Below are 12,405 nucleotides of genomic sequence, written 5' to 3'. Positions count from 1 at the left end.
ATGTAGTGGAGTATGGACAAATATGAATACCAAAGACAGATTTGGACAGATTGAAATGAAGAAATGAAAAGTTTTGAATTAAAACTTCTCCAGTCTGAATAGAACCTTTCCTCTGCGACCAAGTCACATTCCAGAGGACTGTCTGCGCCCGCGGGAGTGCAAAGCCCCACACACACGCACACTCATAAGCTAAGAGCATCAAAGAACCCTTTAAAGTAACACATGGCCCCAACAACCCCGTCTCTCTTTTAACTAACAGGAACTGTCGAGATAACTATTTTATAATACTCTAAAGAGAAAGGAACCTCAAACAAAGAAGAGAGCTTTTACGGCCGTTTATGACGAAATGGCACCTAAATGTCGGCTCCTTATCTCGAGCCCACTAAACAGGGTCAACAAATGTTCAAACCAAAGTGACCTCGAGTGAACTCCCGTGAATCACCAGCCGAAGCACGAATCAGCAGCGACACCAAATGGACACTGGCGAAACTACGCCTCGCTCGGAGTCGCTGGAAAACAATAGCGGAAAATAATCAAACTCTGATTATTTGTGTATTAAACCTATGTATTGATGTCACTTTCTGTACCCTCAGATGAATGCCTACCTCCTAATGAAATGTGTATATTGTGGACTGTTTTCTATCATGAAGAGAAATCCTACCTCTGAATAGGATTAAACGAACTAATATACTTTCCCAGCAAAGCATCATAAATGGGACGTAAAGATGAAACCTTATGTAACTGTCTGATGTTAATAGTCCAATGTACTCATTGTTATATGTTGATAGCGGGTATAAGAATTTTGATATGAGAAATTCATATTCTTTATGTGAGAATCAATGATTCAAACTCCCTTCGACTCTCTCCCCCTAGCGAGAGTCACGTGAGACTGAACTCGCGTCCAATCAGAAAGAGGACGCCTCCCATTAGGGCGTGACCGCGCCAGCCTTGAAAATAGCAGCTCGACTGCTCACATCCAGTTCGAAGTTTTGAAGAGTTGCGAGGACTCTACAGAAGTAACGGACCACGAAAGGAAGCTGAAAAGAGAGGACGCCGACGACAACAACCACGAGGAGATCCGAGAAACTTTGAAACAACAAAGAAACGCTCTCGTCTCCACGCCGACAACAAACAAAGAAAAACCTCTCAGACTTCAGAAAAAGCTTACGAGAGACGTCTCGAAATTAGCTAAGAGTATGAAGTTGTACTAATACGTCGAGTAATTTGAATATCTTTCTTTTCTTTTAATCGTGTTTATGTCTTATAACCCAATCTAAGTTTAATCTCACAACTGATCGAAGCAGGTGAACTTATTCGTGGCCAGAGTAAGGAAACACTGCCGATACATCAGAAGTCTTAGAATAAGTGAGTTTATTGAAGCGGTTTCAGTTCTGGAGCTGCCATAACTAGCGAACCGCTCGTCCAAAACGTCCATATTTTGGACTCTCCCACTCCGGACCGAAGGCCGAAGAGAGGATCCTGCCGCCTGCGTCATCACACTCCGGGTAAGCCCGAGACAACTCAATCAACGAAGAAAGACCTCCACGCTAAACCAGCCTGGATACTTCGGCGGTAAAAACCGCGAGACTAAGTGAGACGCCTCCATTCCCAGGACTTCAAAGAGCCTCTGCATCCAAACGAGTGGTGAAAATCGACGAAAAAGTAAGCTAAACTTATGCATTTCCAGAGCTGAAACCGAATTAAGTTCTTGATAAATTTTGTATTAATTAAACCTTAGCTAGTAACTTCAGTCACAAATTAGAAACGCCTAGCTCACCTTTAAGTTCGAATTAGTTCCCCCTGCCGGACACAGTGAGATTACAAGGTTGTGCTATGTTAATTAAATACTTCTCTTTATTAATAAAACTCTCATTATTTGAAATCACAGTGTGTGCAGTTTGTTCATTAGAATTTCTGAAAATCCGGAAGAACTCATTTAGCATGATTATTATTCATTCTCAAACTAATTATTAATGTTCTAATTGCTTAAACCAATTATAAATCTTAATTAATTTCATTAAGTCAAATATCAGAGGTTGAAGGAGTTTGAATAAAGTCAAGGCTATAAAACAAATTATAAAATTATATGTATATGTATTTGTGGTGTACCTTACTACACTACACCCACTGCAAGTACGGTATCCTATCTATTCCTAGTGTCACAGCACATTTTTCCTGGAGACAGTTTCACAAGATCTCGCATGACAGCAGTGAGGGTGGACATACACAGACAGGACTCAGTGATCAGGAACCAGGACAGGAACAGACATGGGAATTAAAACAGGGTTGCCCAGGGCTGGCAAATGTCTGTGGGGAAGTCTGAGGAACCAGCCTGGGCACAGTTCTGGGGACCTACAGACACGACCAGGAGCTGCCGGGGCCACCATCACAGGTGCAGAATCGGCCGGAGCCACCGTCACAGGTGCCGAAACGGCCGGAGCCACAGATGCATCGGGGGATGGCGCCTTCGCTGGGACAGGAGCGGCGGGGGAAGCCGCCTTCGCTGGGACAGGAGCGGCGGGGGAAGCCGCCTTCGCTGGGACAGGAGCGGCGGGGGCCGTGTTCACGGTGACAGGAGCAGCGGGAGCCGCGTTCACGGTGACAGGAGCGGCGGGCGCTGCGTTCACGGTGACAGGAGCGGTGGGCGCCGCGTTCACGGTGACAGGAGCGGTGGGCGCCGCGTTCACGGAGACAGGAGCGGCGGGCGCTGCGTTCACAGAGACAGGAACGGTGGGTGGCGCGTTCACGGAGACAGGAGCGGCTGGTGCCGCCTTCACGGAGACAAGAGCGGAGACGTCCACAGAGGCAGGGGTTTGTGCTGAAACTTTGTACCTTGAAGCTTTAGTTATAGAAATATTTCTAGTGTTTTCACTGAAGATTTCGATAGTATTTTGTACCTATAAACACATTACATTACAAATGACATTTTTCACTCAGTGCAAAAATTATTTTGAATATTTGACCTGTCCTACTCCTCCTGACTTTATCTAGGTCATGTTTGTTAAATCTAACCTTAGAGGAAAGGCATTACACTGGGCAGAAAAATTAATTAAGGAAAAGGCCCAGGATCTTACTGTAGAGACATTTTTAGAATTCTTAAATGAAAGATTCTCCCGTTCTGCTCCCGATGATTACCCCCTCAGGTCCGGGGGAAATTTTTGGGGGTGGGGTTGATGGTAGCCGTTGGACATGGGAGGTGAGGCTAACAGGGGTGCATCTCCGGGGTAACTACGGTTGAAGAAGTCCCTCAAGAGTGCGCCCAACAGTCTCCCTAAACTCCAGCACATGCCTGGCGAGCAGCACAAGCCCCTGCCTCTGTGGACGTCTCCGCTCCTGTTCCTGAGATGGCGGGGAACTCCGCCGCTTCTGTCCCTGAGAAGGCGGCTTCCACAGGCGCTCCTGTCTCTGAGAAGGCGACTTCCACAGCTGCTCCTGTCCCTGCGAAGGCGGATTCCACAGCCGCTCCTGTCCCTGCGAAGGCAGCTTCCACGGCCGCTCCTGTCCCTGCGAAGGCAGCTTCCACGGCCGCTCCTGTCCCTGTGATGGTGGCTTCCATGGCCGATCTTGTCCCCGAGAAGGCGGCTTCCATGTCCGCTCCTGTCCCCGAGAAGGCAGCTTCCACGACCGCTCCTGTCCCTGTGAAGGCGGAGAACCCAGCCGCTCCTGTCACCGTGAGGGCGGTCACTCAGGCCGCATCTGTCCCTGAGATGGCAGCTTTCTCAGCCACTCCCGCTCCAGAGAAGATGGCGTCTTCCGTACTTGCTCCTGTGAAGGTGGCGCCTCCCTCCGCTTCTGTTCCAGTGATGGCGGCGTCCCCCGCCGCTTCTGTTCCTGTGAAGGCTGCATCCCACGCCGCTTCTGTTCCCATGATGGCGGCGACCCACACCGCTTCCGTCCCCGGGAAGGCGGCATCTGCCGCTCCTGTTCCCGTGACGGCAGCGAACGGCGCTGCTTCTGTTCCTGTGCAGGCAGTGTCTTCCGCCGCTTTTGTTCCTGCGCCGGCGTTGTCCCCCGCTGCTTCTGTTCCTGCGCTGGCGATGTCCCCCGCCGCTTCTGTTCCTGGGATGGTAGTGTCCCCCGGCCACTTCAGTTCCAGTGAAGGCAGCAAATTACACCACTTCTGCCCCTGTAACTGCTTCATGTATGCGCACCGGGAGTTGCATGTTCGGGGGGGGGCATCTGTCACGCCCTTGTCCTGTTGTGTGTGTGTGTGTCCCCGCCCTCTCTTTGTTATTGTTCATGTCTCCACCCTCGTTCACGGCTGCTCCTGTCCCCGAGAAGGTGGCCACCCAGGCCACTCCTGTCCCCGTGAAGGCGGTCACCCAGGCCGCTCCTGTCCCCGTGAAGGTGGCTTTCTCAGCCACTCCTGCTCCAGAAAAGACGCCGTCCGCCATACCTGCTCCTGCGAAGGCGGCATCTCCCGCCGCTTCTGTTCCAGTGATGAAGGCGTCCCCTGCCGTTTCTGTTCCTGCAAAGGCGCTGTCCCCCGCGTCGTCTGCTCCTGTGAAGGTGGCATCCCCCGCCGCTTCTGTTCTCGTGATGGCGTCGAGCCACGGTGCTTCTGTTCCTACGCCGGCGGTGTCCCTCACCACTTCTGTTCTTGCACCGGCGTTGTCCCCCGCCGCTTCTGTTCAGTCCCCTTTTCAACCCTCTGTCCGGTCTCCTGTCCAGACCCATTACCCAGTCCTGTCACCTGTCCTGTCTTCTGTCCAGTCCCAGCACCCAGCCTCTGTCCAGTCACATACCCCTGTTCAATCTTCTGTCTCTGGTTCTGTCCTGTCCTCAGTTATGTCCCCTGTCTTGTCACCAATCTCTGCTCCTGTACAGTCCCAGTACCCAGTTCTGCCACATGTTCAGTCTCCATTCCAGTCCCCTGTCCTGTCACCTGCTCCTTTCACACATCCAGTTCCTAGCCCCGGGAGTTGCGCATCCGGGGGGGGGGGGGGGGGGCATCTGTCACGCCCTCATCCTGTCATGCCTGTTTTCCTCGCCATGTGCTCTCTTTGCACATGGCTCTATCTGTTGTTGTCCTTGTCTCCTCCCATGTCCCACCTTTGTTCCGTCTCCTCGTCTGTGTTTCATTTGTTACCCTGCCCCCGTGGTTATCTGTCTCAAGTGCGTCTCATCTGTGTTTTGTATTTAAGCCCCCTTCTCTCACGTCCTCTGGTCGGACATTTCACCTTTGTTTTGCTCTTTCCCAGTCGTGTTGTTTCTCCCTTTTTCCAAGTCAGGTCATTTTGTGTCATTCTCGCTCTCGTTTCACTCCCTAAGTCATGTCGTGTTGTTTTTCTTTATTCCAAGTCCAAGTCGTGTCATGTCGTGATCTTTCCAAGTCATGTCGTTTTGTTTCCTGTTCAAGTCGTGTTGTTTCTTTGTGTTGTAAATAAAAGTAAGTGTTTTATCAAGTGCGTCCGCCTTCGTCAGTCTGTCCCGCTAACCGTGACACAGAACTGCAGAAATAGCACTATGTAAATTTGGGAGGAGGGTAAGAATCTACCCCCCACCCTTCATTTTAGGACAGTACTGTAAATGTGAATTATACTCTGCAAATGTAGGGGGAACAAAAGTTAAGGGCCAAAAGTAAGAATTTTTACTTAGTGATGCTTTTACTCAGGTCTTGTTAATTACATTAGCTGCATCAGACAGGTCAAGGAAAACACAAAACATATGCAAGACAGGGGTGCTCTAAAACCAGAGTGTTGAACCTGAAATAGAAAAAAATATTTTGCAAATAGAATGCATTATTAATATATGTTTAAATGAAAAGTTGGGAAATAAAATGAACATTTACAGCTTGATGTTACTATGTTACTTGATGTAACAATTTTGATTGTTGTACTTTTTACTATACAATTATTTTTTTGATTTGCTCAGCATTGTTTAAATCGTGGGCTACCCTTAATTTACTTTCAAGTTTGAATACTTTTTAATTGATTCAATAAATATACTACTTCAAACAATGTGAGACTATTGAGCCTTTACAGTAAGAAATATATGTCTGGCAAAAAGACTCACAGGTTAAGCTAATGAAACCATCCATCCATCCATTATCTGTAACCGCTTGTCCAATTTAGGGTCGCGGGGGGTCCAGAGCCTACCTGGAATCATCAGGCGCAAGGCGGGAATACACCCTGGAGGGGGCGCTAATGAAACCTGCTTGGATAAAAACACTTTATGTTGATAAGATGAAAACAAAAGAAACTGTAACAAAGGATTTCACATGGTACTTGTGGTCTGAAAACTACAGTTTTATATTCCTTTGTAGATATATGTTCAACATACATTACAAAGGGTAATGCAATTTCAATATGCCATACCTGAGAATGAAAGAAAAAAAGAGTCTTACATTCCGTTTTTATTCATCTACAACAGATACAACCTCAGCAAAACATAATATATAATGAATAAACAAAGGCAATAGTGCATTACTTTTAATGCTGATTTTGCATTAGAAGAAATCAGGATCTATAAGTCTGTGAGCCCAATGTGCCCTGTCAGTGCCTGCCATAAGCCCAGCATCCCTGCTGTCATACGACATTAATCCCCTGCAAAAGCTGTCTCACATCAGCTCCTAGTGTCACAGGACACAGTTGGGTTAGTGCCACTTGACAGCAGTGACAATGGACATACACAGACAGGGCTCATTTAGATACCCAGAGTTTTGTAAATAAAACAAACTCCAGTTGATATTCCAAGTGTTTTTTTTTTACATTTTTTGTGCAACAAACAGGTACAAAAACAAAGATATTTACTTAACATTAAACACATTTTAAGAACATTGTGAATCGAATATCCAGCTGTTTTTTGTTTTGTTTCACATTAGTAGAGAAAATGTTATACTTTATTTCATTTTTAGATACAAAATAAAACACCCAATTGTCAGAATATACATGGGCCCACAACACACACCTAAAATGTTCCACCACGTGCCAAGGAGTTTATGCGTTTGAAATAAAGTTTGGCTACCTATGCTGTTGAAGGTAGAGGACATTTAAAATTCTGATAATCCGTTTCTGATACTGTAAAGCGCAAGTTTTTGTCATTTTCTCCATTGACAATAACAAAAAAATCTATAAAAAAATATCTCGTTTTCCTGTTTTTTTGGGGTTATTCGACATGTACTGAAAATCTGCTAAGGGCTGACCTTATTTCCTCCTGCAGCACATGAAATATTGTTTTAACAGAGGCCTGAATGTCTCGTCTCTAAGGCCATAGATGAGGCAGCGAGGCAGGACCAGAATCATAAAGTAATTGATGATTTGCAGTTTTTTGTACAAAGGCAATGGAAGTTTGGCCAATAGATATTCCAGTGGGGAGTAAAAGAATGACATGAGAGACAGACCGAGCTGAATTGCATGCAGCAGGACGGTTCTAAGGGCTTTCTGTCCGGAGGAGCGGTCAATGGAGGCTGTCCTCACCTGTCTGAGGATGGCCACATAGGTGTAAAGCAGTATGGCCCCAACTACTGTGAAGAAGAGGGTATTGAGGGCCATGACTTTGACCTGCTGCCACGGCATCACCAGCAGCTGCTCAAAGGTGCACACAGAAGGGGACAAGTAGAAGGACGGTTCTGTGAGGATAAAGAGCACAAAGACATCAGTCAGCACGTTGAAGGTGCCCAGCACCCACACCAACACCAAGGCCACACGAGTGCGCTCAGGAGTGGCCAGCTCGCCATGACGCAGAGGAAAACAGATAGCAGTGTACCTCTCCAGAGACATGACAGCCAGGTTGAGAGGTGCATTAATGAAAGTTGAGGCTGTCATCAGCAAAATGAAGGCACATGCTGCCCTCATAATCACCACAAAGAATCCCCCAACTGCATACAGCACAAGACTCAACACTAGGTGGATGGTGCCGTTAATCAGCATGTGGGCAAACAGGATGTAGCGGGATGTCTCTCGGAAAATGGCCTTGGTTCTGAGTGTGAACAGCATCATCAGACTGATGTAAATGAATACAGTGGGGGTAGACAGTGCCAGGAACATCTTGTATGTAAATATATGTAAATCTCCACTAAGGTCAATGGTTTAGACATGTTTGTCATGTCCATCATTAGATGTCTTGCAGAAAAAGAGACAGATTACAACAGGACTTGAATATACATAATGATATTATAACTTCGCTGGTGCTGCCTAGGCCAGTGTCTAAAGACTTTAACTGACCAAGCTAACAGTGCTTATGCAAAGGTCCTCATGCTGCTTAAACCTAAACTGTGTCAGAAAAAAGCATAGAATATGTTCCTAGTGTTACAGATCAACTGTGCAGTTCCAGTCTCTGCTGAGGTTAGGTGCACTAGACAGTTTCTGATCAAGCACAAACACAAATTCTGGCCAGTATTCTTTCATATCATTAACATATTATTTTAGATGACATTGACACTTCAAAGGCGTTCATTTATCTAATCAACATGTTCTCTTTTCATTTTAAGCTCTTAAACTCTCTTATTGTTATTAGAGCCATATGACTATAATTTAGTAATTAGATTCTTTAAAATGTTATTTAAAAAATGTACATTGATAACATTCAGAGGCCGATACTTAAGATAAACTGTAAATAGGAATGTATATTTGATCTCATTATTCTTTCTACATCAAGAAATAACAGAGCATTTAAAAGCAAACCACAGCTTTCCTACCATTATACAAACAAAAAATACACATTAAAACAATTGATTAAAGGCATTAAAAGAGAAATTCTAAATTATATCTAGAGGTGTAGTGTGCATTTAAGTTAATCACACCAATTGCTTTGTCTAGCAGTCACTGCAGAACACAGAATTCTCATACAGTATAGTTAATAGGCTTTAATAAACTTTAGAACTGGAAGAATTGAAGTCCAGGTGAGTCTCTGGGTAATAAAAAATTATTTTTAAATAGTTAAAGTCTCTGACATCATAGGAGACTTGAGGATTTTAAGTGCCTCCAGTCTGTGTCAGTCGAGTCTGACTAGTTCAAGTTAATGATGTGTCTTTTGTTTGTTTGTTTGTTTTTTATTAAGAATATGTTTGATTTCTGTACTTTTAGTAAATCTATCAGATGCTCTCACTCATGTCACAAATATGAAAAATACAAAACAGAACTTACTGAAATGTATTTACCTCTATTTCTGAAGGAGATATTGAAATAGGGAACACAGCTGGATTTTACGGCCAGGGTTGTACCTTTAAAGGTACATTTAGGGCGTTTTCATATTTATACTGCAGTGCAAAAATTATTTTAAATATTTGACCTGTCCTACTCCTCTTGACTTTATCCAGGTCATGTTTGTTAAGTCTCTCCTTAGAGGAGAGGCATTACGGTGGGCAGAAAAATTAATTAAGGAAAGGGCCCAGGATCTTACCGTAGAGACATTTTTAGAACTCGGAAGATTCTCCCGTTCTGCTCCCGAGGATAACCCCCTCAGCACAAGCCCCTGCCTCTGTGGACATCTCTGCTCCTGTTCCTGAGATGGCGGGGAACCTCGCCGCTCCTGTCCCTGAGAAGGCGGCTTCCACAGGCACTCCTGTCCCTGACAAGGCGGCTTCCACGGCTGCTCCTGCCCCTGCAAAGGCGGCATCCACCGCTTATGTTCTCATGATGGCGGCGATCCGCACTGCTTCTGTTCCTGTGCAGGCGGTGTCTCCCCCCACTTCTGTTCCTGCGCCGGCTTTGTCCCCCACCGCTTCTGTTCCTGCGCCGGCTTTGTCCCCCACCGCTTCTGTTCCTGCGCCGGCGTTGTCCCCCACCGCTTCTGTTCCTGCGCCGATGGTGTCCTCCGCCGCTTCTGTTTCTGTGATGGTGGCATTTCCTGCCGCTTTTTTTCCAGTGATGGCGGCTTCCACGGCCGCTCCTGTCCCCGAGAAGGTGGCTTCCACGGCCGCTCCTGTCCCCGTGAAGGCGGCGAACCAAGCCGCTCCTGTCACCGTGAAGGCGGCGAACCAAGCCGCTCCTGTCACCGTGAAGGCGGCCACCCAGACCGCTCCTGTCCCAGGGAAGGTGGCAACCCAGGCCGCTCCTGTCTTCATGAAGGCGGTCACCCTGTTATTGTTCGTGTCTCCGCCCTCGTCCTCATCGGTCTCGTTGGTAATCCATCCTCCTCGTTATCTGTTCCAGGTGTGGTTTGGCTGTGTCATGTATTTAAGTTCCCTTGTGTCACTTGCTGTTTGTCGGTCATTTGTATTGTACTTCAGTTCCAGTGAAGGCGGCAAACCACATCGCTTCTGCCCCTGTAACTGCTTCGTGTACACGCCCCGGGAGTTGCATTTCCCATGTCATGTTGTTTAGCCCTCTAGTCTGTCTGTCCTGTTTGGTTTAGCTCTTCGTGTTTAGGATTAGTCTGTCTCTGCTATTTCTCGTTTTGTTTTCCCGTGTCATGTTATCAAAGCCTAGTCTGTCTTTACTATTATTCGTTTCATTTGTCAAGTTACTCAGTCTAGTTTGTCGGTCTCCGCAGTTTTCCGTTGTTGTTATCGAGTCTATCTTCACCGTTGTTTGTCTTTGCTATTGTTATATCTTGTTAAAATAAACGTCTGTGTTATTAGCGTGTGCGTCCAACATCCGTGATTCCTGACAAGGGCATTGGGTGTTGGATATCCATTATGATCTTAAAGGCCTTTTTTGAGTATGATTCCTATATAGATCCATCCTAGATCTCTCAGTATTTGAAATGTTATTTTTGTGAGACAAGAAATTGCAATTGCAAATGTTTTTTTTTTCCACTTTCAGTTGCCCGTGCATTGGCTAGCCACAGATGACCACCTGCTAACCCAGCTGAAGATCCATAAGCTGAACTTGGCACAATGCCATTCCTGGTGCAACCTCCCCATTTCATCTGGGCTTGAGAGTGGCTCCAGGAGTGCACTGTAACCGTAATGGTTTGAAAGTGCATGCAGGGAAAATACACCAAACCCAACCCAGAGCAGAGGCTATTGTTATCACACATATTGCATTGTATAGACGTCACTGCTGTAATCAAGGAACACAGAAGTCCCATACATACAGTATATTTTAGTGTGATTTAATGAGCTCTAGACCTGAAAAGCTTTAATCTCAGGTGATTCTCTGGGTGATAAAAAATCTCTTTTTAAATAGATAATTTCTCTCACTTATATCATGGAGCCTCAGGTCTCTGTGTCAATCTACTCTTATCCCTGAGTCTGAAAAGTTCAGGTTAATGATGCCTGTTACTTGTCTGTTTATTGTTAGGAATTTGTTTAATGTCTCTTTGTAAATTGCCCAAGAAAAATTTTTCAAAGTGCTTTTCTCTCATATCTCAAATATAAGAAATGTACAGAAAGTGTAATAAAGTCCTGTATGTTTTATGCAGTGATGTAGTAATGCAACTAAAGATGATTTTCTCTAAATTGAAGGGGACTGGGGATGGCTGTAACCCAATTTTGTTGTTCAAGTAGAATGTGCAATGACAATGAAGGTTCTTTTCATTTCATTCATTTTCTTTTATAATGGATTCATCTATTGATACTATTTTCAGGTCTGGCTCACAGTCTCCACTCTAATTCATCCAAAAGGTGTTCTATCAGATTGAGGTCAGGACTCTGTGCAGGCCAGTCACATTCCTCCACACCAAACTTGCTCATCCATGTCTTTATGGACCCTGTTTTCTGGTGTGCAGTCATGTTGGAACAGGAAGGGGTCATTCCCAAACTGTTCCCACAAAGTTGGGAGCATGAATTAAAAGTTCCTTTCACTGAAACTAAGGGGCTGAATCCAACTCCTGAAAAACAACCTTGCACCATAATAAACCCTCCACCAAACTTTGCACATATGGTGCAATGCAAATAGAAAAGTACCATTCACTAATGGTAATCTCAATTTGCAAATCTGAAGGCCACATGAGTTTGGGGGTTGGTAGCGGTCGGCTCCAGAAATTTGGTGACTTCTGCACACATTGGACCTTAGCATCCGCTTAGTTTCTATTGTTTGCAATCTGATCCACTTTGTAATAATACCTCTTACAATTGACTGAGCAATATTTAGTAGCAAGGAATTTCACGACTGGACTTGTTGCACAGGTAGCATCCTATCATGGCACCACACTGGAATTCATTGAGCTCCTGAAAACAACCCATTCTTTTACAAATGTTTATAAAAGAAGTTTTTTAGTTCTTGTAAGTTTACTGTTTTCAGAGCTGTTAGTTACCAGGATGGCTTTAGAAAAACACTCTGAAACAAATGTACACGTGGCAGGTGGGGACTATCTTCTATTTTCATTGTTATGGAGAAGGGGATTTCCCCGAGCTTATACACTGTGTTCAAGCTATGTGCGCTTTGGAAACTGATGGTCAAAAAGATGCTAGATATCTGAATGTACATATTACAGAGAACACAGAGGGTAGGTTTCATTTCAAATCACTTTAATTAGTCAAAACACACATTGCTTATTTCATGTATTTCCATATATTGT

General features: G+C 45.3%; 3 protein-coding genes across 3 annotated transcripts; 1 reads left to right on the top strand and 2 right to left on the bottom strand.

Moving 5' to 3' along the window:
- Positions 1-2,237: 2,237 nt before the first annotated feature.
- On the bottom strand, positions 2,238-3,589 carry LOC136668732 (antifreeze protein Maxi-like). Its single transcript, XM_066646414.1, has 2 exons — positions 3,290-3,589; positions 2,238-2,771 (listed from the first exon to the last, which is right to left on the bottom strand). Exons 1-2 carry the CDS (start codon positions 3,587-3,589, stop codon positions 2,238-2,240), a joined length of 834 nt encoding a protein of 277 aa, XP_066502511.1.
- A 3,556-nt stretch (positions 3,590-7,145) lies between these two features.
- On the bottom strand, positions 7,146-7,988 carry LOC136668731 (odorant receptor 131-2-like). Its single transcript, XM_066646413.1, has one exon. The coding sequence runs from the start codon at positions 7,986-7,988 to the stop codon at positions 7,146-7,148; it is 843 nt and encodes a 280-aa protein (XP_066502510.1).
- Positions 7,989-9,392: 1,404 nt separating this feature from the next.
- On the top strand, positions 9,393-10,894 carry LOC136668884 (antifreeze protein Maxi-like). Its single transcript, XM_066646626.1, has 2 exons — positions 9,393-10,094; positions 10,707-10,894. The coding sequence occupies exons 1-2, from the start codon at positions 9,450-9,452 to the stop codon at positions 10,845-10,847; spliced, it is 786 nt and encodes a 261-aa protein (XP_066502723.1). The 5' UTR covers positions 9,393-9,449; the 3' UTR covers positions 10,848-10,894.
- The last annotated feature ends 1,511 nt before the right edge of the window (positions 10,895-12,405 follow it).

The sequence above is a fragment of the Hoplias malabaricus genome, chromosome 15 (genome assembly GCF_029633855.1).
Source record: "Hoplias malabaricus isolate fHopMal1 chromosome 15, fHopMal1.hap1, whole genome shotgun sequence".
NCBI classification, from domain to species: Eukaryota; Metazoa; Chordata; class Actinopteri; order Characiformes; family Erythrinidae; genus Hoplias; species Hoplias malabaricus.
The sequence above is the reverse complement of the archived record's forward strand: the minus strand, read 5'-3'. Positions and strand labels throughout refer to the sequence as shown.

Coding starts and splice junctions, on each gene's coding strand:
- LOC136668732 (XM_066646414.1), bottom strand. CDS start 3,589: ATGGAAGCCGCCTTCTCGGGGACAAGATCGGCCATGGAAGCCACCATC. Junction 2,772..3,289: donor GGGCTTGTGCTGCTCGCCAG/GCATGTGCTGGA, acceptor GTCTCCGTGAAG/GCGGCACCAGCCGCTCCTGT.
- LOC136668731 (XM_066646413.1), bottom strand. CDS start 7,988: ATGTTCCTGGCACTGTCTACCCCCACTGTATTCATTTACATCAGTCTG.
- LOC136668884 (XM_066646626.1), top strand. CDS start 9,450: ATGGCGGGGAACCTCGCCGCTCCTGTCCCTGAGAAGGCGGCTTCCACA. Junction 10,095..10,706: donor CTCCTCGTTATCTGTTCCAG/GTGTGGTTTGGC, acceptor TTCCACTTTCAG/TTGCCCGTGCATTGGCTAGC.